Below are 23,147 nucleotides of genomic sequence, written 5' to 3'. Positions count from 1 at the left end.
GAGTTATGAAGCTATGTGTCTGCCTGCAGTACTTTTATAATTACAATGGAGCCGCTCATATTTCTACACTCTAATATGGCAGGGAGGTCCCGGAGGGGTCTGTCCAATTCACACTAAACAAAGCAGAAAGGGGAAGTCGGAGACTCCATCCAAATGGCACCCTTTTTCCCTACACAGTGCACCACTTTTGACCAAAAGCCCACATGGGGATTAGGGTGCCATTTGGGACACAGGCCAGGGAAAGTCAGGTCTGATCACTAACAGGAAGCTTTACATCTAGAGCTGTTGATCTAGTTAGCTGCTGGTTGCCGTGGTGGTTGCCATGGTGGTTGCCGTGATGGTTGCCATGGTGGTTGCCATGGTTGCCGTGGTTGCCATGCTGCACTCAGGAAAAACATTTTTAAAACATGATGTACCAGTAAAGTCTACAGTAGACCTATATAGACAGCCGTGTCCTATCTCCTGTTACTGTAGTGTGACAGCTTGATGTACCAGTAAAGTCTACAGTAGACCTATATAGACAGCCGTGTCCTATCTCCTGTTACTGTAGTGTGACAGCTTGATGTACCAGTACACCCCCTGGACAGGACACTAGTCTATCTCCTGTTACTGTAGTGTGACAGCTTGATGTACCAGAAACACCCCCTGGACAGGACACTAGTCTATCTCCTGTTACTGTAGTGTGACAGCTTGATGTACCAGGACACCCCCTGGACAGGACACTAGTCTATCTCTTGTTTCTGTAGTGTGAGGAAGCTTGATGTACCAGTATACCCCCTGGACAGGACACTAGTCTACCTCCTGTTTCTGTAGTGAGACAGCTTGATGTACCAGGACACCTCCTGGACAGGACACTAGTCTATCTCCTGTTTCTGTAGTGAGACAGCTTGATGTACCAGGACACCTCCTGGACAGGACACTAGTCTATCTCCTGTTTCTGTAGTGAGACAGCTTGATGTACCAGGACACCCCCTGGACAGGACACTAGTCTATCTCCTGTTACTGTAGTGAGACAGCTTGATGTACCAGGACACCCCCTGGACAGGACACTAGTCTATCTCCTGTTTCTGTAGTGAGACAGCTTGATGTACCAGGACACCACCCTGGACAGGACACTAGTCTATCTCCTGTTTCTGTAGTGAGACAGCTTGATGTACCAGTACACCCCCTGGACAGGACACTAGTCTACCTCCTGTTTCTGTAGTGAGACAGCTTGATGTACCAGGACACCTCCTGGACAGGACACTAGTCTATCTCCTGTTTCTGTAGTGTGAGGAAGCTTGATGTACCAGGACACCCCCTGGACAGGACACCCCCTGGAAAATGTGTGGTAAGTACGGTTTGAGAAGTTTCTTTGTGAAGTCAGCTCCCTCACCAACAACTTACCGTATGTGATGCATGTAAATAGCAGTGGTGCTGTAGGGAAGGTTTAAGAGGTTTGTGACTTAACTCTCACGTCCGCTCTCCATCTCTCTCCATCTCTCTCTCTCTCCCTCTCTCTCTCTCTCTCTCTCTCTCTCTCTCTCACGTCCTCTCTCTCTCTCTCTCACGTCCCCTCTCTCTCTCTCTCACGTCCTCTCTCTCTCTCTCTCTCTCTCTCTCTCTCTCTCTCTCTCTCTCACGTCCTCTCTCTCTCTCTCTCTCACATCCTCTCTCTCTCTCTCTCTCTCTCTCTACCTCTCCCTCTATCTCTCTCTCTCTCTCTCTATCTCTCCCTCTCCTTCTCCTCTGCAGTCCCCTAGCCTCACAGAGGTTGGACAAGACTGGTCAGGGGGAAAACATCCTGTTTAACTAAACTCACTGGCCATAAAACAGATACTCCAAACCCTTCTGGACATAATTAATATTGTCTGACTCAAGAGGCTTGTGACGAGGAGCTGTAAATGGGATTGTTTGGTGTAAATTGGACAATTTAAACACTAAAGGTGGAAAAGGACATATAAATTAACGGCCCAGTACATCACTGAGGACTAGCTTCCTGCCATCCAGGACCTCTATACCAGGCGGTGTCAGAGGAAGGCCCTAAACATTGTCAAAGACTCCAGCCACCCTAATCATAGACTGTTCTCTCTGCTACCACACGGCAAGCAGTACCAGAGAGCAAAACTATGAAATTACACATATGGAATCATGCAGTAACCAACAAAGTGTTAAACAAATCAAAATATGTTTTATATTTGAGATTCTTCAAAGAAGTCACCCTTTCCCTTGATGACAGCTTTACACACTCTTGGCATTCTCTCAACCAGCTTCAATATGTTCTTTACACACTCTCAGCTTCATGACCCATTCTCTCAACCAGCTTCAATATGTTCTTTACACACTCTCAGCTTTATGACCCATTCTCTCAACCAGCTTCATGACCCATTCTCTCAACCAGCTTCATGACCCATTCTCTCAACCAGCTTCATGACCCATTCTCTCAACCAGCTTCATGACCCATTCTCTCAACCAGCTTCATGACCCATTCTCTCAACCAGCTTCATGACCCATTCTCTCAACCAGCTTCATAACCCATTCTCTCAACCAGCTTCATGACCCATTCTCTCAACCAGCTTCATGACCCATTCTCTCAACCAGCTTCATGACCCATTCTCTCAACCAGCTTCATGACCCATTCTCTCAACCAGCTTCATGACCCATTCTCTCAACCAGCTTCATAACCCATTCTCTCAACCAGCTTCATAACCCTTTCTCTCAACCAGCTTCATAACCCATTCTCTCAACCAGCTTCATAACCCATTCTCTCAACCAGCTTCATGACCCATTCTCTCAACCAGTTTCATGACCCATTCTCTCAACCAGCTTCATAACCCATTCTCTTAACCAGCTTCATAACCCATTCTCTCAACCAGCTTCATGACCCATTCTCTCAACCAGCTTCATAACCCATTCTCTCAACCAGCTTCATAACCCATTCTCTCAACCAGCTTCATGACCCATTCTCTCAACCAGCTTCATGACCCATTCTCTCAACCAGCTTCAATATGTTCTTTACACACTCTTGGCATTCTCTCAACCAGCTTCAATATGTTCTTAACTGACTTGCCTAGTTAAATAAAGTTTTAAAAAATGAGGAATGCAATTAAATTAACAGGTGTGCCTTGTTTAAAGTTAATTTGTGGAATTGATGTGTGTATATATATATATATATATATATATATATATATATATATATATATATATATATATATATATATATATATATATAAACAGTGCCTTGCAAAAGTATTCAGTCCCCTTGTCATTTTTCCTATTTTGTTGCATTACATCCTGTAATTTAAATGGATTTCTATTTGGATTTCATGTAATGGACAGACACAAAATAGTCCAAATTGTTGAAGTGAAAAAAAAAAAAAAAAATGGAAAAGTGGTGTGTGGATTCACCCCCTTCGCGATGAAGCCCCTAAATAAGATCTGGTGCAACCAATTACCTTCAGAAGTCACATAATTAGTTAAATAAAGTCCACCTGTGTGCAATCTAAGTGTCACATGACCTGTCACATGATCTCAGTATATATATATACACCTGTTCTGAAAGGCCCCAAGCAAGGGGCACCACCAAGCAAGGGGAACCAAGCAAGGGGCACCACTAAGCAAGGGGCACCACCAAGCAAGGGGAACCACCAAGCAAGGGACACCACCAAGCAAGGGGCACCACCAAGCAAGGGGCACCACCAAGCAAGGGGAACCACCAAGCAAGGGACACCACCAAGCAAGGGGCACCACTAAGCAAGGGGCACCACCAAGCAAGGGGAACCACCAAGCAAGGGGAACCACCAAGCAAGGGGCACCACCAAGCAAGGGGAACCACCAAGCAAGGGAACCACCAAGCAAGGGGCACCACCAAGCAAGGGGCACCACTAAGCAAGAGGCACCACCAAGCAAGGGGAACCACCAAGCAAGGGGCACCACTAAGCAAGGGGCACCACCAAGCAAGAGGCACCACCAAGCAAGGGGCACCACTAAGCAAGGGGCACCACCAAGCAAGGGGAACCACCAAGCAAGGGACACCACCAAGCAAGGGACACCACCAAGCAAGGGGCACCACCAAGCAAGGGGCACCACCAAGCAAGGGGAACCACCAAGCAAGGGACACCACCAAGCAAGGGGCACCACCAAGCAAGGGGCACCACCAAGCAAGGGGAACCACCAAGCAAGGGACACCACCAAGCAAGGGGCACCACTAAGCAAGGGGCACCACCAAGCAAGGGGAACCACCAAGTAAGGGACACCACCAAGCAAGGGGCACCACCAAGCAAGGGGCACCACCAAGCAAGGGGAACCACCAAGCAAGGGGCACCACTAAAAGCAAGGGGCACCACCAAGCAAGGGGCACCAGCAAGCAAGGGGAACCATGAAGAGCTCTCCAAACAGGTCAGGGACAAAGATGTGGAGAAGTAGAGATCAGGGTTGGGTTATAAAAAAATATCAGAAACTTTGAACATCCCACAGAGCACCATTAAATCCATTATTAAAAAAATTGAAAGAATATGGCACCACAACAAACCTGCCAAGAGAAGGCCACCTACCGAAACTCACAGACCAGGCAAGGAGGGCATTAATCAGAGAGGCAACAAAGAGACCAAAGATAACCCTGAAGGAGCTGCTAAGCTCCACAGTGGAGATTGGAGTGTCTGTCCGTAGGACCACTTTAAGCCGTACACTCCACAGAGCTGGGCTTTATGGAAGAGTGGCCAGAAATAAATAAGCAAAGATGTTTGGTGTTCACCAAAAGGCATGTGGGAGACATTTTCTTTTTAATTCACCTTTATTTAACCAGGTAGACTAGTAGAGAACAAGTTCTCATTTACAACTGCAACCTGACCAAGATAAAGCAAATCAGTGCAACACAAACAACAACAACAACAGAGTTACACTTGGAGTAAACAACAACACAGAGTTACACTTGAAATAAACAAAACATACAGTCAATAATACAATAGAAAAAGTCTTTATACAGTGTGTGCAAATAAGGTAGGATAACGGAGGTAAGGCGATAAATAGGCCATAGTGGCAAAATAATTACAATTTAGCAATTTAACACTGGAGTCATAGATGTGCAGAAGATGAGTGTACAAGTAGAGATACTGGGGTTGCAACAATTTCGGCTGATCATTTTAGAAAGAGAGGGTCCAGATTGTCTAGCCCGGCTGATTTGTAGGGGCCCAGATTTTGCAGCTCTTTCAGAACATCGGCAATCTTAATTTGGGTGAAGGAGAAATGGGGGAGGCTTGGGCAAGTTGCTGTGGGGGATGCAGCGCTGTTGTCCGGGGTAGGGGTAGCCAGGTGGAAAGCAAGGCCAGCTGTAGAAAAATGCTTATTGAAATTCTCAAATATCGCGGCTTTATCGGTGGTGACAGTGTTTCCTATCCTCAGGGCAGTGGGCAGCTGAGAGGAGGTGCTCTTATTCTCCATGGACTTTAGTGTCCCAGAACGTTTTGGAGTTTGTGCTACAGGATGCAAATTTCTGTTTGAAAAAGTTAGCCTTTGCTTTCCTAACTGCCTGTGTATAGTGATGCCTATGGAAGAAGGTACTCTGGTCAGATGAGACTAAAATTGACAAATTTGGCCGTCAAGAAAAACGCTATGCCTGGCGCAAACACAACACCTCTCATCACCCCGAGAACACCATCCACACAGTGAAGCATGGTGGTGGCAGCATCATGCTGTGGGGATGTTTTCCCATCAGCAGGAACTGGGAAACTGGTCAGATTTGAAGGATTGATGGATGGCGCTAAATACAGGGAAATTCTTGAGGGAAACCTGTTTCCGTCTTCCAGACATTTGAGACTGGGACGGAGGATCACCTTCCAGCAGGACAATGACCCTAAGCAAACTATTAAAGCAACACTCGAGTGGTTTAAGGGGAAACTTTTAAATGTCTTGGAATGGCCTATTCAAAGCCCAGACCTCAATCCAATTGAGAATCTGTGGTAAGACTTGAAGATTGCTGTACACCAGCGGAACCCATCCAATTTGAAGGAGCTGGAGCAGTTTTTCCTTGAAGATTGGGCAAACATCCCCGTGGCTAGATGTGCCAAGCTTATAGAGACATACCCCAAGAGACTTGCAGCTGTAATTGCTGCAAAAGGTGGCTCTACAAAGTATTGACTTTGAGGTGGTGTCACGTTCTGACCATAGTTCTTGTGTGTTTTCCTTGTTTTAGTGTTGATCAGGACGTGAGCTGGGTGGGCATTCTATGTTGTATGTCTAGTTTGTCTATTTCTATGTTTGGCCTGATATGGTTCTCAATCAGAGGCAGGTGTTAGTCATTGTCTCTGATTGGGAGCCATATTTAGGTAGCCTGTGTTGTGTTGGGTTTTGTGTGTGGTTATTTCCGTGTCTGTGTTTGTTTCACCACACAGGACTGTTTCGGTTTTCACATTTATTGTTTTGTTTATTAGTAGTGTTTCTCGGTATTCGTCTTTATTAAAGATGTTTAACCACGCTGCGTTTTGGTCCGCCTCTCCTTCCCAGGAAGAAAGCCGCTACAGGTGGCGAATATTTCTGCACGCTCAAGTTTTCTGGTATTTTGTCTAATTTATTGTTTGTTTCACAAGAAAAAATATTTTGCATCTTCATAGTGGCATGTTGTATAAATCAAATGTTACAACCCCCCCCCCCCCCCCCCCCAAAAAAAAATCTATTTTAATTCCAGGTTGTAAGGCAACAAAATAGGAAAAATGCCAAGGGGGTGAATACTTTCGCAAGCCATTGTATATATATATCCACATATACACACAGTACCTGTCAAAGTTTGGACACAGCGACTAATTCCAGGGTTAATCTTTATTTTTACTATTTTCTACATTGTAGAATAATGTTATTCAGATAATGATTAACATTGTTTCATCTTGCCTTCATAGTCTAACCACCACAACTAGTACATAGCCAGCCACAATACCTGTATTCCTTTCAGCCTGTCAGATACGTTTACCACCACTGTCCGGATTAGGACATCTTCAACAAGGGGGTTTCTAGCTGGTGCCCCGGCTCTGACAGCTCGGCTTCTCCTCAACAGCAGCCAGACAGGCTGTTCATGCATGTGGAATCCTAACAAAAGGTTTGTGTTTCCCTCCTGTCTCTGAAGCAGAGAACACCAACCTCTCCCTCTCTCTCTCTCTCCTTCTCCTTTCCTCTCTCTCCCTTCTGTCTCTGAAGCAGAGAACACCAACCTCTCCCTCTCTCTCTCTCTCCTTCTCCTTTCCTCTCTCTCCCTTCTGTCTCTGAAGCAGAGGACACCAACCTCTCCCTCTCTCTCTCTCTCCTTCTCCTTTCCTCTCTCTCCCTTCTGTCTCTGAAGCAGAGAACACCAACCTCTCCCTCTCTCTCTCTCTCCTTCTCCTTTCCTCTCTCTCCCTTCTGTCTCTGAAGCAGAGGACACCAACCTCTCCCTCTCTCTCTCTCCTTCTCCTTTCCCCTCTATTTTCTCCCTCCTGTCTCTGAAGCAGAGGACACCAACCTCTCTCTCTCTCTCTCTCCTTCTCCTTTCCCCTCTATTTTCTCCCTCCTGTCTCTGACGCAGAGGACACCAACCTCTCCCTCTCTCTCTCTCTCCTTCTCCTTTCCTCTCTCTTTTCTCCCTCCTTCTGTGTTCCTTCCTGCTGTTCCTTCCTCAGAAGGTAAAACACATTGCATGGTGCTGATTACACTGCTGTGTTAGACTTACAGGGCCCCCCCCCCCCCCCTCTCTCTGGTACCCCGTGTATATAGCCATGTTATTACCTCATATTCCCTGTATATAGCCATGTAATTAGCTCATATTCCCTGTATATAGCCAAGTTATTACCTCATATTCCCTGTATATAGGCAAGTTATTACCTCGTACCCCTGTACATTTATTCCTATTCTTCTCTCTGTGTTATTGGGAAGGACCAGCCAGGGAGCATTTCACTGTTAGTCTACACCTGTTGTTTACTCTCTGTGTTATTGGGAAGGACCCGTCAGGGAGCATTTCACTGTTAGTCTACACCTGTTGTTTACTCTCTGTGTTATTGGGAAGGACCAGTCAGGGAGCATTTCACTGTTAGTCTACACCTGTTGTTTACTCTCTGTGTTATTGGGAAGGACCAGTCAGGGAGCATTTCACTGTTAGTCTACACCTGTTGTTTACTCTCTGTGTTATTGGGAAGGACCAGCCAGGGAGCATTTCACTGTTAGTCTACACCTGTTGTTTACTCTCTGTGTTATTGGGAAGGACCAGCCAGGGAGCATTTCACTGTTAGTCTACACCTGTTGTTTACTCTCTGTGTTATTGGGAAGGACCCGTCAGGGAGCATTTCACTGTTAGTCTACACCTGTTGTTTACTCTCTGTGTTATTGGGAAGGACCAGTCAGGGAGCATTTCACTGTTAGTCTACACCTGTTGTTTACTCTCTGTGTTATTGGGAAGGACCAGCCAGGGAGCATTTCACTGTTAGTCTACACCTGTTGTTTACTCTCTGTGTTATTGGGAAGGACCAGCCAGGGAGCATTTCACTGTTAGTCTACACCTGTTGTTTACTCTCTGTGTTACTGGGAAGGACCAGCCAGGGAGCATTTCACTGTTAGTCTACACCTGTTGTTTACTCTCTGTGTTATTGGGAAGGACCAGCCAGGGAGCATTTCACTGTTAGTCTACACCTGTTGTTTACTCTCTGTGTTATTGGGAAGGACCATCCAGGGAGCATTTCACTGTTAGTCTACACCTGTTGTTTACTCTCTGTGTTATTGGGAAGGACCAGTCAGGGAGCATTTCACTGTTAGTCTACACCTGTTGTTTACTCTCTGTGTTACTGGGAAGGACCACCCAGGGAGCATTTCACTGTTAGTCTACACCTGTTGTTTACTCTCTGTGTTACTGGGAAGGACCCGTCAGGGAGCATTTCACTGTTAGTCTACACCTGTTGTTTACTCTCTGTGTTACTGGGAAGGACCCGTCAGGGAGCATTTCACTGTTAGTCTACACCTGTTGTTTACTCTCTGTGTTATTGGGAAGGACCCGTCAGGGAGCATTTCACTGTTAGTCTACACCTGTTGTTTACTCTCTGTGTTATTGGGAAGGACCAGTCAGGGAGCATTTCACTGTTAGTCTACACCTGTTGTTTACTCTCTGTGTTATTGGGAAGGACCAGCCAGGGAGCATTTCACTGTTAGTCTACACCTGTTGTTTACTCTCTGTGTTATTGGGAAGGACCAGTCAGGGAGCATTTCACTGTTAGTCTACACCTGTTGTTTACTCTCTGTGTTATTGGGAAGGACCAGCCAGGGAGCATTTCACTGTTAGTCTACACCTGTTGTTTACTCTCTGTGTTATTGGGAAGGACCCGTCAGGGAGCATTTCACTGTTAGTCTACACCTGTTGTTTACTCTCTGTGTTATTGGGAAGGACCCGTCAGGGAGCATTTCACTGTTAGTCTACACCTGTTGTTTACTCTCTGTGTTATTGGGAAGGACCCGTCAGGGAGCATTTCACTGTTAGTCTACACCTGTTGTTTACTCTCTGTGTTATTGGGAAGGACCAGTCAGGGAGCATTTCACTGTTAGTCTACACCTGTTGTTTACTCTCTGTGTTATTGGGAAGGACCCGTCAGGGAGCATTTCACTGTTAGTCTACACCTGTTGTTTACTCTCTGTGTTATTGGGAAGGACCAGCCAGGGAGCATTTCACTGTTAGTCTACACCTGTTGTTTACTCTCTGTGTTATTGGGAAGGACCAGCCAGGGAGCATTTCACTGTTAGTCTACACCTGTTGTTTACTCTCTGTGTTATTGGGAAGGACCAGCCAGGGAGCATTTCACTGTTAGTCTACACCTGTTGTTTACTCTCTGTGTTATTGGGAAGGACCCGTCAGGGAGCATTTCACTGTTAGTCTACACCTGTTGTTTACTCTCTGTGTTACTGGGAAGGACCCGTCAGGGAGCATTTCACTGTTAGTCTACACCTGTTGTTTACTCTCTGTGTTATTGGGAAGGACCAGCCAGGGAGCATTTCACTGTTAGTCTACACCTGTTGTTTACTCTCTGTGTTACTGGGAAGGACCCGTCAGGGAGCATTTCACTGTTAGTCTACACCTGTTGTTTACTCTCTGTGTTACTGGGAAGGACCCGTCAGGGAGCATTTCACTGTTAGTCTACACCTGTTGTTTACTCTCTGTGTTATTGGGAAGGACCAGCCAGGGAGCATTTCACTGTTAGTCTACACCTGTTGTTTACTCTCTGTGTTATTGGGAAGGACCCGTCAGGGAGCATTTCACTGTTAGTCTACACCTGTTGTTTACTCTCTGTGTTATTGGGAAGGACCAGCCAGGGAGCATTTCACTGTTAGTCTACACCTGTTGTTTACTCTCTGTGTTATTGGGAAGGACCAGTCAGGGAGCATTTCACTGTTAGTCTACACCTGTTGTTTACTCTCTGTGTTACTGGGAAGGACCAGTCAGGGAGCATTTCACTGTTAGTCTACACCTGTTGTTTATGAAGCATGTGACAAATACAATTGTGTTTTGATTTTATACCACAGACCTCTGCGTCCTGAGTATGACCCTATTCCCTATGTAGTATCCCTGTGTAGTGTACATGGACCCTGGTCTAAAGTAGTGCACTAAAATAGGGAATAGGGAGTCATTGGGATCTGGTCTAAAGTAGTGCACTATATAGGGAGTCACTGGGTTCTGGTCTAAAGTAGTGCACCAGATAGGGAATAGGGTGCCATTTGGTCCTGGACTAAAGTAGTGCACTATATAGGGAATAGGGAGTTATTGGGTTCTGGTCTAAAGTAGTGCACCAGATAGGGAATAGGGTGCCATTTGGTCCTGGTCTAAAGTAGTGCACTATATAGGGAGCCATTTGGTCCTGGTCTAAAGTAGTGCACTATATAGGGTGCCATTTGGTCCTGGTCTAAAGTAGTGCACTATATAGGGAGCCATTTGGTCCTGGTCTAAAGTAGTGCACTATATAGGAAGTCATTTGGTCCTGGTCTAAAGTAGTGCACTATATAGGGAATAGGGAGTCATTGGGTTCTGGTCTAAAGTAGTGCACTATATAGGGAATAGGGTGCCATTTGGGACGCTGGAACACACTCCAGGATTTCTACAGCTAGTAAACTACCACTTATTATTCAATCATCTTTGTTCCAACACAAAACACAGTTCTCCAGACAGATCTCTGCTCTAATTACAAGCACTTCTGAACATGTTACTTCATACACGAAACATATTGAAATTCTGTAAGATTTAAGAGAACAATTACAGTGAATTGATTTCCGCTGTGATCCAAATGTTACCTTATTCCCTATATAGTGCACTACTTCTGACCTGGGCCCATAGGGAATAGGGTGCCATTTGATCAGGGCCCATAGGGAATAGGGTTCCATTTAACCAGCGCCCATAGGGAATAGGGGGCCATTTGATCAGGGCCCATAGGGAATAGGGGGCCATTTGATCAGGGCCCATAGGGAATAGGGTTCCATTTAACCAGCGCCCACAGGGAATAGGGGGCCATTTGATCAGTGCCCATAGGGAATAGGGGGCCATTTGATCAGGGCCCATAGGGAATATGTTCTGTCTAATCTTTATGAAGAGTCAGACTCACCTGATTTATCTGTATATGACTGAGATGAATGAGAGAGAGAAGGAGAGAGAGAGAGAAGGAAAAAGAGAGAGAGAGAGAAGGAAAGAGAGAGAGAGAGAGAGAAGGAGAGAGAGAGAGAGAGAGGGAGAGAAGGAAAGAGAGAGAGAGAGAAGGAGAGAGAGAGAAGGAAAGAGAGAGCGAAGGAAAGAGAGAGAGAGAGAGAAGGAAAGAGAGAGAAGGAAAAGGAGAGAGAGAGAGAAGGAAAGAGAGAGAGAGAGAGAGAGAAGGAGAGAGAGAGAGAAGGAAAGAGAGAGAAGGAAAAAGAGAGAGAGAGAAGGAAAGAGAGAGAAGGAAAAAGAGAGAGAGATAAGGAAAGAGAGAGAGAGAGAGAAGAGAGAGAGAGAGAGAGAGAGAGAAGGAAAGAGAGAGAAGGAAAAGAGAGAGAGAGAAGGAAGGAAAGAGAGAGAGAGAGAAGGAAAGAGAGAGAAGGAAAAAGAGAGAGAGAGAGAGAGAAGGAAGGAAAGAGAGAGAGAGAGAGAGAGAGAGAGAAGGAAAGAGAGAGAAGGAACAAGAGAGAGAGAGAGAGAAGGAAAGAGAGAGAGAGAGAAGGAAAGAGAGAGAGTGAAGAAGAGAGAGAGTGAAGGAAAGAGAGGGGGAGAGATTAATATTGTCTTAGAAAGTGTAAAGAAGCCCATTAGGGGGTTCTGTGTTGAGTATCTGGACTCTACCAGTAGGGGGACTCTGCTCCTAGCTGTGTTGAGTTGAGTCTGTGGTCTCTACCAGTAGGGGGACTCTGCTCCTAGCTGTGTTGAGTTGAGTCTGTGGACTCTGCCAGTAGGGGGACTCTGCTCCTAGCTGTGTTGAGTTGAGTCTGTGGACTCTACCAGTAGGGGGACTCTGCTCCTAGCTGTGTTGAGTTGAGTCTGTGGACTCTACCAGTAGGGGGACTCTGCTCCTAGCTGTGTTGCGTTGAGTCTGTGGACTCTACCAGTAGGGGAACTCTGCTCCTAGCTGTGTTGCGTTGAGTCTGTGGACTCTACCAGTAGGGGGACTCTGCTCCTAGCTGTGTTGCGTTGAGTCTGTGGTCTCTACCAGTAGGGGGACTCTGCTCCTAGCTGTGTTGCGTTGAGTCTGTGGACTCTACCAGTAGGGGGACTCAGCTCCTAGCCTGGGAGCAAACTGGGAGCTGCAGCCTTCCTGAGGGGAGAGAGAGAGGTCTTTCTGAGGGGAGAGAGAGAGGTCTATCTGAGGGGGAGAGAGAGAGGTCTTTCTGAGGGGAGAGAGGTCTTTCTGAGGGGAGAGAGAGAGGTCTTTCTGAGGGGAGAGAGAGAGGTCTTCCTGAGGGGAAGAGAGAGAGGTCTTCCTGAGGGGGAGAGAGAGAGGTCTTCCTGAGGGGGAGAGAGAGAGGTCTTCCTGAGGGGGAGAGAGAGAGGTCTTCCTGAGGGGAGAGAGAGAGGTCTTTCTGAGGTGAGAGAGAGAGGTCTTTCTGAGGGGAGAGAGGTCTTTCTGAGGGGAGAGAGAGAGGTCTTCTTGAGGGGGAGAGAGAGAGGTCTTCCTGAGGGGAGAGAGAAAGGTCTTTCTGTTGGGAGAGAGAGAGGTCTTTCTGAGGGGAGAGAGAGAGGTCTTTCTGAGGGGAGAGAGAGAGGTCTATCTGAGGGGGAGAGAGAGAGGTCTATCTGAGGGGGAGAGAGAGAGGTCTTTCTGAGGGGAGAGATAGAGGTCTTTCTGAGGGGAGAGAGAGAGGTCTTTCTGAGGGGAGAGAGAGAGGTCTTTCTGAGGGGAGAGAGAGAGGTCTTTCTGCGGGGAGAGAGAGAGGTCTTTCTGAGGGGAGAGAGAGAGGTCTTTCTGAGGGGAGAGAGGTCTTTCTGAGGGGAGAGAGAGGTCTTCCTGAGGGGAGAGAGAGAGGTCTTTCTGTTGGGAGAGAGAGGTCTTTCTGAGGGGAGAGAGAGAGGTCTTTCTGAGGGGGGAGAGAGAGGTCTTTCTGAGGGGTGAGAGAGAGGTCTTTCTGAGGGGAGAGAGAGAGGTCTTCCTGAGGGGAGAGAGAGAGAGGTCTTTCTGAGGGGGGAGAGAGACGTCTTTCTGAGGGGTGAGAGAGAGGTCTTCCTGAGGGGAGAGAGAGACGTCTTTCTGAGGGGAGAGAGAGACGTCCCTCTTACTGGCTTGGAAAGAGGAAGGGAGGAAAGGAGGAGGAGCATAGCTCTGTCATAGCCGAGCCCTCAACGCTTCAGCACAGTGTGGAGCAGACAGCAGCAGCCACACACACACATCGCTCTCAGTATCTGCTCGTAGATTCACACACACACATCGCTCTCGGTAACTGCTCGTAGATACACATCGCTCTCAGTATCTGCTCGTAGATTCACACACACACATCGCTCTCAGTAACTGCTCGTAGTTATACACACATGCGGGGAAACAAGACATCTGGGAAACAAGACATCTGGGAAGCGCTGTGAGAGAGAGAGAACAGAGGGGAAGAGGAGCTGCAGAGCGGAAGGGATTGTCATCTTTGTCTGTGTGGATATCTCTGGATCTCTGGGTTTCCTTTCCCCCCACGCCTTCATCGGAGTTTCTAGTGGATTCCTTCTCTGATCCTGCTCACGTTATTTCACTGGAGGTGACGGACGGCGTTTCAGTTTCTGTTCCAGTCCACCCTCCTCTCCCTCTATCTCTCTCTCTCTCTCTCTCCCAGCCCAGCTACGACGTCTGTCTGTATCGCCGCTGTGTCTCTGTCTGTCCTCCGGGAGCCAAGTGTCTGGCCAGGACAACAGCAAGACTCCAGTCGGATCTGACACTGTACACATTCATCGTGAAAGCGAGAGAGACAGAGGAGAGAACAAAAGTGAAGTCAGGGCATGAGAGAGAAAGCGAAAGAGAGAGACAGCTTTTTAGAGTAGTTCAAGCTACTCTAAACACCTTCCTTCCCTCGCTCCTCTCCTCCTCTTCTCCTTCCCTCCTTCCCTCACTCCTCTCCTCCTCTTCTCCTTCCCTCACTCCTCTCCTCCTCTTCTCCCTTCTCCCTTGCTCCTCTCCTCGTCTTCTCCCTCCTTCCCTCGCTCCTCTCCTCCTATTCTCCTTCCCTCCTTCCCTCGCTCCTCTCCTCCTCTTCTCCTTCCCTCGCTCCTGTCCTCCTCTTCTCCTTCCCTCGCTCCTCTCCTCCTCTTCTCCCTCCTTCCCTTGCTCCTCTCCTCCTCCTCTCCTTCCCTCCTTCCCTCGCTCCTCTCCTCCTCTTCTCCCTCCTTCCTTCCCTCGCTCCTCTCCTCTCCTCTTCTCCCTCCTTCCTTCCCTCACTCCTCTCCTCTTCTTTTCTCCTCCCCCCAGCTAGGAGAGGGTGAATCTGGGACTCCCATTGAGCAGACAGACAGAAGAACAGCTAGAGGTCCCATCCATCACTCTCTGTCTGTCTGTCCCTGTCTCTCTCTCTCACGTCTCTCTGTTTTGAGAAGAGGATCTTGCCTCCGCCCAGACCAAGGGATAGGAACCAAGGGTCCAGGCCAAGAGGGAGTCACTGTGTTACTGGAACCCAGCCAGAGAGACTCTGTCTCCTGCTACGGCCAGAAGGATTCCTGCTACATGGGTAAACACTTGGAACAGCAACAGATGTACCCCCAATACATCTACTATTACCCCCACTACCTCCAGACTAAGGTAAGATGGTTCAGGGTGTCTCCTCTATCTAAGGAAGGATGGTTCAGGGTGTCTCCTCTAAGGAAGGATGTTTCAGGGGGTCTCTTCTATCTAAGGAAGGATGTTTCAGGGGGTCTCTTCTATCTAAGGAAGGATGGTTCAGGGTGTCTCCTCTATCTAAGGAAGGATGGTTCAGGATGTCTCCTCTATCTAAGGAAGGAGGATTCAGGGTGTCTCCTCTATCTAAGGAAGGATGGTTCGGGGTCTCTATCTAAGGAAGGATGGTTCAGGGGGTCTCCTCTGTTTTACCCCCAATACATCTACTATTATCAGATTAAGGTCAGGATGGTTCAGGGTCTCTCTATCTAAGGAAGGATGGTTCAGGGTCTCTCCTCTGTCTTACCCCCAATACATCTACTATTACCAGATTAAGGTCAGTATGGTTCAGGGTCTCTCTATCTAAGGAAGGATGGTTCAGGGTCTCTCCTCTGTCTTACCCCCACGCTAGTCCTTCTAACGTTACCTCTAGACTAAGGTAGGGTGTCCCATCTCTGTCTTAGCCCCGACCACCCTGATTTTCTCCAGGCTTAGGTATGGTACCGAGTCGATCCTCTGTCTTAGCCCAGACCACCCTGACCTTCTCCAGGCTTAGGTATGGTACCGAGTCGATCCTCTGTCTTAGCCCAGACCACCCTGACCTTCTCCAGGCTTAGGTATGGTACCGAGTCGATCCTCTGTCTTAGCCCAGACCACCCTGACCTTCTCCAGGCTTAGGTATGGTACCGAGTCGATCCTCTGTCTTAGCCCAGACCACCCTGATCTTCTACAGGCTTAGTTATGGTACCGAGTCGATCCTCTGTCATAGCCCAGACCACCCTGATCTTCTACAGGCTTAGTTATGGTACCGAGTCGATCCTCTGTCTTAGCCCAGACCACCCTGACCTTCTCCAGGCTGTGTATCTCTGCTGTTTTACCCTATACTAGTCTATATTGATGGGGGGAAAAAATCGATAGTTACAGTTGAAGTCAGAAGTTTACATACACCTTAGCCAAATACATTTAAACTCAGTTTTTCACAATTCCTGACATTTAATCCTAGTAAAAAATACCCTGACTTAGGTCAGTTACGATCACCACTTTATTTTAAGAATGTGAAATGTCAGAATAATAGTAGAGAGAATGATTTATTTCAGCTTTTATTTCTTTCATCACATTCCCAGTGGGTCAGAAGTTTACATTCACTCAATTAGTATTTGGTAGTATTGCTTTTAAATGGTTTAATTTGGGTCAAACATTTTAGGTAGCCTTCCACAAGCTTCCCACAATAAGTTGGGTGAATTTTTGTCCATTCCTCCTGACAGAGCTGTTGTAACTGAGTCAGGTTTGTAGGCCTCCTTGCTCACACACGCTTTTTCAGTTCTGCCCACAAATTTTCTATTGGATTGAGGTCAGGGCTTTGTGATGGCCACTCCAAAACGTTGACTTTGTTGTCCTTAAGCCATTTTGCAACAGCTTTGGAAGTATTCCTGGGGTCGTTGTCCATTTGGAAGACCCATTTGTGACCAAGCTTTAACTTCCTGACTGATGTCTTGAGATGTTGCTTCAATATATCCACATCATTTTCCTTCCTTATGAAGCCATCTATTTTGTGAAGGGCACCAGTCCCTCCTTCAGCTAAGCACCCCCACAACATGATGCTGCCACCCACGTGCTTCACAGTTGGGATGGTGTTCTTCGGCTTGCAAGCATCCCCCTTTGTCCTCCAAACATAATGATGGTAATTATGGCCAAACAGTTCTATTTTTGTTTCATCAGACCAGAGGAAATTTCTCCAAAAAGTAAGATATTCTTCCCCATGTGCAGTTGCAAACTGTAGTCTGGCTTTTTTATGGCGGTTTTGGAGCAGTGGCTTCTTCCTTGCTGAGCGGCCTTTCAGGTTATGTCGAAATATGACTAATTTTACTGTGGATATAGATACTTTTGTACCTGTTTCCTCCAGCATCTTCACAAGGTCCATTGCTGTTGTTCTGGAATTGATTTGCACTTTTCGCACCAAAGTATGTTATATAGGGAGTCATTGGGTTCTGGTCTATAGTAGTGCACTATATAGGGAATAGGGTGCCATAGGTCCTGGTCTAAAGTAGTGTACTATATAGGGAATAGGGTTCTGGTCTATAGTAGTGCACTATATAGGGAATAGGGTTCTGGTCTATAGTAGTGCACTAGATAGGGAATAGGGTTACATAGGGTTATGGTCTATAGTAGTGTACTAGATAGGGCATAGGGAGTCATTTGGGACTTATTCCAGGTCTTTGGTCCCTTCAACAGAGGTGTCTGTCAGGGATGTGTTTTGCCCCCACTCCTGTACACCTCGTTCATTAACAGTTGTACTAGTTTCCATCCTGACAGACACCTTGTTCATTAACAGTTGTACTAGTTTCCATCCTGACAGACACCTCGTTCATTAACAGTTGTACTAGTTTCCATCCTGACAGAAACCTCGTTAAGTTTCTCTGATGACGCTGCCTTGATCACCCTGTTGCATAATGACGAGGAGCACCGTGGCCCAGTCCTAAATGACTCGGTGGAGCGGTGTGACCAATCACATTTTGTATATTAACTTTTTGTGTTGTTTTGTTGGTTTGGCAAGTCCACTGTCAGCCAGAGAAACATGCTGAGAAGGATTATCACCACAGCAAGCAAGGGAACTTGGAGTCAAACAGACAGGCCTGGATGAGATCTTTAAGGTCAGGACCCTCCCCAAGGTACTAGGAGTCAAACAGACAGGCCTGGATGAGATCTTTAATGATCAGGACCCTCCCCAAGGTACTAGGAGTCAGACAGACAGGCTTGGATGAGATCTTTAAGGTCAGGACCCTCCACAAGGTACTAGGAGTCAGACAGACAGGCCTGGATGAGATCTCTTAGGTCAGGACCCTCCACAAGGTACTAGGAGTCAAACAGACAGGTCTGGATGAGATCTTTAATGGTCAGGCCCCTCCCCAAGACACCGCCAGTACCTGGACTTTGAACTACTCCCCTCTGGGCGCAGGTAAAGGGTGACCCTCAGCAGGAAAAACACAACTAGACAATAACTTGTGCCAGGTGTGATATCCCTCCTAAACAGCTCGGCCAAATGTTCCTATCGACCCGGGAAGGTCAGCAGGCCAGTCTCTTTTTATTGGTTCGTAACTGTTATTAAAGTTGTGTTGTCAATTTGTTTCGTATTTAAAACGCCTCTTTAAACGTGTACACGACACTGCAATAACCCCTTCCCCATTGGGGACAATACAGTCAATTGTGTTGTGGGGAATAGTGTTGTGGGGAATAGTGGGGAATAGTGTTGTGGGGAATAGAGTTGTGGGGAATAGAGTTGTGGGGAATAGAGTTGTGGGGAATAGAGTTGTGGGGAATTGTGTTGTGGGGAATTGTGTTGTGGGGAATTGTGTTGTGGGGAATTGTGTTGTGGGGAATAGTGTTGTGGGGAATAGTGCTGTGGGGAATAGTGGGGAATAGTGTTGTGGGGAATAGTGTTGTGGGGAATAGTGTTGTGGGGAATAGTGGGGAATAGTGTTGTGGGGAATAGAGTTGTGGGGAATAGAGTTGTGGGGAATTGTGTTGTGGGGAATTGTGTTGTGGGGAATTGTGTTGTGGGGAATAGTGTTGTGGGGAATAGTCTTGTAGGGAATAGTGTTGTGGGGAATAGTCTTGTAGGGAATAGTGTTGTGGGGAATAGTGTTGTAGGGAATAATGTTGTGGGGAATAGTGTTGTAGGGAATAGTGTTGTGGGGAATAGTCTTGTAGGGAATAGTGTTGTGGGGAATAGTGTTGTAGGGAATAGTGTTGTGGGGAATAGTGGGGAATAGTGTTGTGGGGAATAGTGGGGAATAGTGTTGTGGGGAATAGTGTTGTAGGGAATAGTGGGGAATAGTGGGGAATAGTGTTGTATGGAATAGTGGGGAATAGTGTTGTATGGAATAGTGGGGAATAGTGTTGTGGGGAATAGTGTTGTGGGGAATAGTGTTGTGGGGAATAGTGTTGTGGGGAATAGTGTTGTGGGGAATTGTGTTAGTATAGAATAGTGTTGTAGGGATTAGCGTAGAAGGGAATAATGTTGTAGGGAATAATGTTGTGGGGAATAGTGTTGTAGGGAATAGTGTTGTAGGGAATAATGTTGTGGGGAATAGTGTTGTAGGGAATAGTGTTGTAGGGAGTAGTGTTAGTATAGAATAGTGTTGTAGGGAATAGTGTTGTAGGGATTAGTGTTAGTATAGAATAGTGTTGTAGGGAATAGTGTTGTAGGGATTAGAGTAGAAGGGAATAGTGTTGTAGGGAATAATGTTGTAGGGATTAGTGTTGTAGGGAATAGTGTTGTGGGGAATAGTGTTGTAGGGAATTTAGTTGTAGGGGATACTGTTGTAGGGAATAGTGTTGTAGGGAATAGTGTTGTAGGGAATAGTGTTAGTATAGAATAGTGTTAGTATAGAATACTGTTGTAGGGAATAGTGTTGTAGGGAATAGTGTTGTAGGGAATAGTGTTGTAGGGATTAGAGTAGAAGGGAATAGTGTTGTAGGGAATAATGTTGTAGGGAATAATGTTGAAGGGAATAGTGTTGTAGGGAATAGAGTTGAAGGGAATAGTGTTGTAGGGAATAGTGGGGAATAGTGTTGTAGGGAATAGTGGGGAATAGAGTTGTGGGGAATTTAGTTGTAGGGGATACTGTTGTAGGGAATAGTGTTGCAGGGAATAGTGTTAGTATAGAATAGTGTTAGTATAGAATAGTGTTGTAGGGAATAGTGTTGTAGGGAATAGTGTTGTAGGGAATAGTGTTGTAGGGATTAGAGTAGAAGGGAATAGTGTTGTGGGGAATAGTGTTGTAGGGAATAGTGTTAGTATAGAATAGTGTTAGTATAGAATAGTGTTGTAGGGAATAGTGTTGTAGGGAATAGTGTTGTAGGAAATAGAGTTGAATGGAATAGTGTTGTGGGGAATTTGGTTTATTTCAGGATGCAACCTAATAAAACTAAAAAGCAGGTTGTAATTCCCATCCAATCATTACCTCATTATAGTCCAGCCCCTTAATGCGGTCAGCAGTACATAACGGTATTTATGGTAATGAGTATTAGTTGAACCAGAAACACCATTATGTTTAAATGACAGCGGTGACACGGGCAGAATCGATTGGACGTTTATTAAAGTGGAAATCACGTCCCCTCCAATGAGCTCTTCACATAACATTAGTCAGCGAAATGTGATCTAAATGCCTTTAATGCCTCACTCCAGCAGAGATAACACGACATCATGTATCGGCTCATTCGTCACATGCTGTCAGGACTTCCGGCAATGTCGATCCCTCTCCTTGTTTCGGGCGGCGTTCGGCGGTCGACGTCGCCGGTCTTCTAGCCATCGCCGATCCACCTTTCATTTTCCATTTGTTTTGTCTTGTCTACACACACACCTGGTGTCAGTTCCATCATTACGTGTTGTGTATTTAACCCTCTGTCCCCCCCCCCATGTCCTTGTCCGGTATTGTTTATTGTAGTGCTTGTGCACGTTATGCTGGTGTGTAACAGGTTTTGTCCTGTATTGTTTATTGTAGTGCTTGTGCACGTTATGCTGGTGTGTAACAGGTTTTGTCCTGTATTGTTTATTGTAGTGCTTGTGCACGTTATGCTGGTGTGTAACAGGTTTTGTCCTGTATTGTTTATTGTAGTGCTTGTGCACGTTATGCTGGTGTGTAACAGGTTTTGTCCGGTATTGTTTATTGTAGTGCTTGTGCACGTTATGCTGGTGTGTACCAGGTTTTGTCCTGTAGTGTTTATTGTAGTGCTTGTGCACGTTATGTTGGTGTGTGACGGGTTTTGTCCTGTATTGTTTATTGTAGTGCTTGTGCACGTTATGCTGGTGTGTGACGGGTTTTGTCCTGTATTGTTTATTGTAGTGCTTGTGCACGTTATGCTGGTGTGTAACAGGTTTTGTCCTGTATTGTTTATTGTAGTGCTTGTGCACGTTATGCTGGTGTGTAACAGGTTTTGTCCGGTATTGTTTATTGTAGTGCTTGTGCACGTTATGCTGGTGTGTAACAGGTTTTGTCCTGTAGTGTTTATTGTAGTGCTTGTGCACGTTATGCTGGTGTGTAACAGGTTTTGTCCGGTATTGTTTATTGTAGTGCTTGTGCACGTTATGCTGGTGTGTAACAGGTTTTGTCCTGTAGTGTTTATTGTAGTGCTTGTGCACGTTATGCTGGTGTGTGACGGGTTTTGTCCTGTAGTGTTTATTGTAGTGCTTGTGCACGTTATGCTGGTGTGTAACAGGTTTTGTCCTGTAGTGTTTATTGTAGTGCTTGTGCTCGTTATGCTGGTGTGTAACAGGTTTTGTCCTGTAGTGTTTATTGTAGTGCTTGTGCACGTTATGCTGGTGTGTGACGGGTTTTGTCCTGTAGTGTTTATTGTAGTGCTTGTGCACGTTATGCTGGTGTGTACCAGGTTTTGTCCTGTAGTGTTTATTGTAGTGCTTGTGCTCGTTATGCTGGTGTGTAACAGGTTTTGTCCTGTAGTGTTTATTGTAGTGCTTGTGCACGTTATGCTGGTGTGTAACAGGTTTTGTCCTGTAGTGTTTATTGTAGTGCTTGTGCACGTTATGCTGGTGTGTAACAGGTTTTGTCCTGTAGTGTTTATTGTAGTGCTTGTGCACGTTATGCTGGTGTGTAACAGGGTTTGTCCTGTATTGTTTATTGTAGTGCTTGTGCACGTTATGCTGGTGTGTAACAGGTTTTGTCCTGTAGTGTTTATTGTAGTGCTTGTGCACGTTATGCTGGTGTGTAACAGGGTTTGTCCTGTATTGTTTATTGTAGTGCTTGTGCACGTTATGCTGGTGTGTAACAGGTTTTGTCCTGTATTGTTTATTGTAGTGCTTGTGCACGTTATGCTGGTGTGTGACGGGTTTTGTCCGGTATTGTTTATTGTAGTGCTTGTGCACGTTATGCTGGTGTGTAACAGGTTTTGTCCTGTATTGTTTATTGTAGTGCTTGTGCACGTTATGCTGGTGTGTGACGGGTTTTGTCCGGTATTGTTTATTGTAGTGCTTGTGCACGTTATGCTGGTGTGTAACAGGTTTTGTCCTGTATTGTTTATTGTAGTGCTTGTGCACGTTATGCTGGTGTGTAACAGGTTTTGTCCGGTATTGTTTATTGTAGTGCTTGTGCACGTTATGCTGGTGTGTGACGGGTTTTGTCCGGTATTGTTTATTGTAGTGCTTGTGCACGTTATGCTGGTGTGTAACAGGTTTTGTCCTGTAGTGTTTATTGTAGTGCTTGTGCTCGTTATGTTGGTGTGTGACAGGTTTTGTCCTGTATTGTTTATTGTAGTGCTTGTGCACGTTATGCTGGTGTGTACCAGGTTTTGTCCTGTAGTGTTTATTGTAGTGCTTGTGCTCGTTATGCTGGTGTGTAACAGGTTTTGTCCTGTAGTGTTTATTGTAGTGCTTGTGCACGTTATGCTGGTGTGTAACAGGTTTTGTCCTGTAGTGTTTATTGTAGTGCTTGTGCACGTTATGCTGGTGTGTAACAGGTTTTGTCCTGTAGTGTTTATCTTAGTGCTTGTGCACGTTATGCTGGTGTGTAACAGGGTTTGTCCTGTATTGTTTATTGTAGTGCTTGTGCACGTTATGCTGGTGTGTAACAGGTTTTGTCCTGTAGTGTTTATTGTAGTGCTTGTGCACGTTATGCTGGTGTGTAACAGGGTTTGTCCTGTATTGTTTATTGTAGTGCTTGTGCACGTTATGCTGGTGTGTAACAGGTTTTGTCCTGTATTGTTTATTGTAGTGCTTGTGCACGTTATGCTGGTGTGTGACGGGTTTTGTCCGGTATTGTTTATTGTAGTGCTTGTGCACGTTATGCTGGTGTGTAACAGGTTTTGTCCTGTATTGTTTATTGTAGTGCTTGTGCACGTTATGCTGGTGTGTGACGGGTT

At 46.2% G+C, this 23,147-nt stretch overlaps 1 protein-coding gene across 4 annotated transcripts in view; it reads left to right on the top strand.

The window, feature by feature from the left end:
• Window positions 1-13,755: 13,755 nt before the first annotated feature.
• LOC139419483 (RNA-binding motif, single-stranded-interacting protein 3-like) overlaps window positions 13,756-23,147 on the top strand; it is a 178,324-nt gene continuing 168,932 nt past the window's right edge. For 2 of the 4 annotated variants that reach the window (XM_071169445.1, XM_071169462.1), the window contains exon 1: window positions 14,607-15,197. In XM_071169445.1, coding sequence (XP_071025546.1) covers window positions 15,123-15,197 — 75 coding nt within the window. In that variant the 5' untranslated portion in view covers window positions 14,607-15,122. Of the gene's footprint in view, window positions 15,198-23,147 lie in introns of all 4 variants that reach the window. The other 2 variants (XM_071169438.1, XM_071169454.1) reach the window with 2 other exon arrangements.

Source organism: Oncorhynchus clarkii, chromosome 2, assembly GCF_045791955.1.
Source record: "Oncorhynchus clarkii lewisi isolate Uvic-CL-2024 chromosome 2, UVic_Ocla_1.0, whole genome shotgun sequence".
NCBI lineage: Eukaryota > Metazoa > Chordata > Actinopteri > Salmoniformes > Salmonidae > Oncorhynchus > Oncorhynchus clarkii.
Note: the sequence above shows the minus strand (reverse complement) of the source record. Positions and strands in the feature narration are given on the sequence as shown.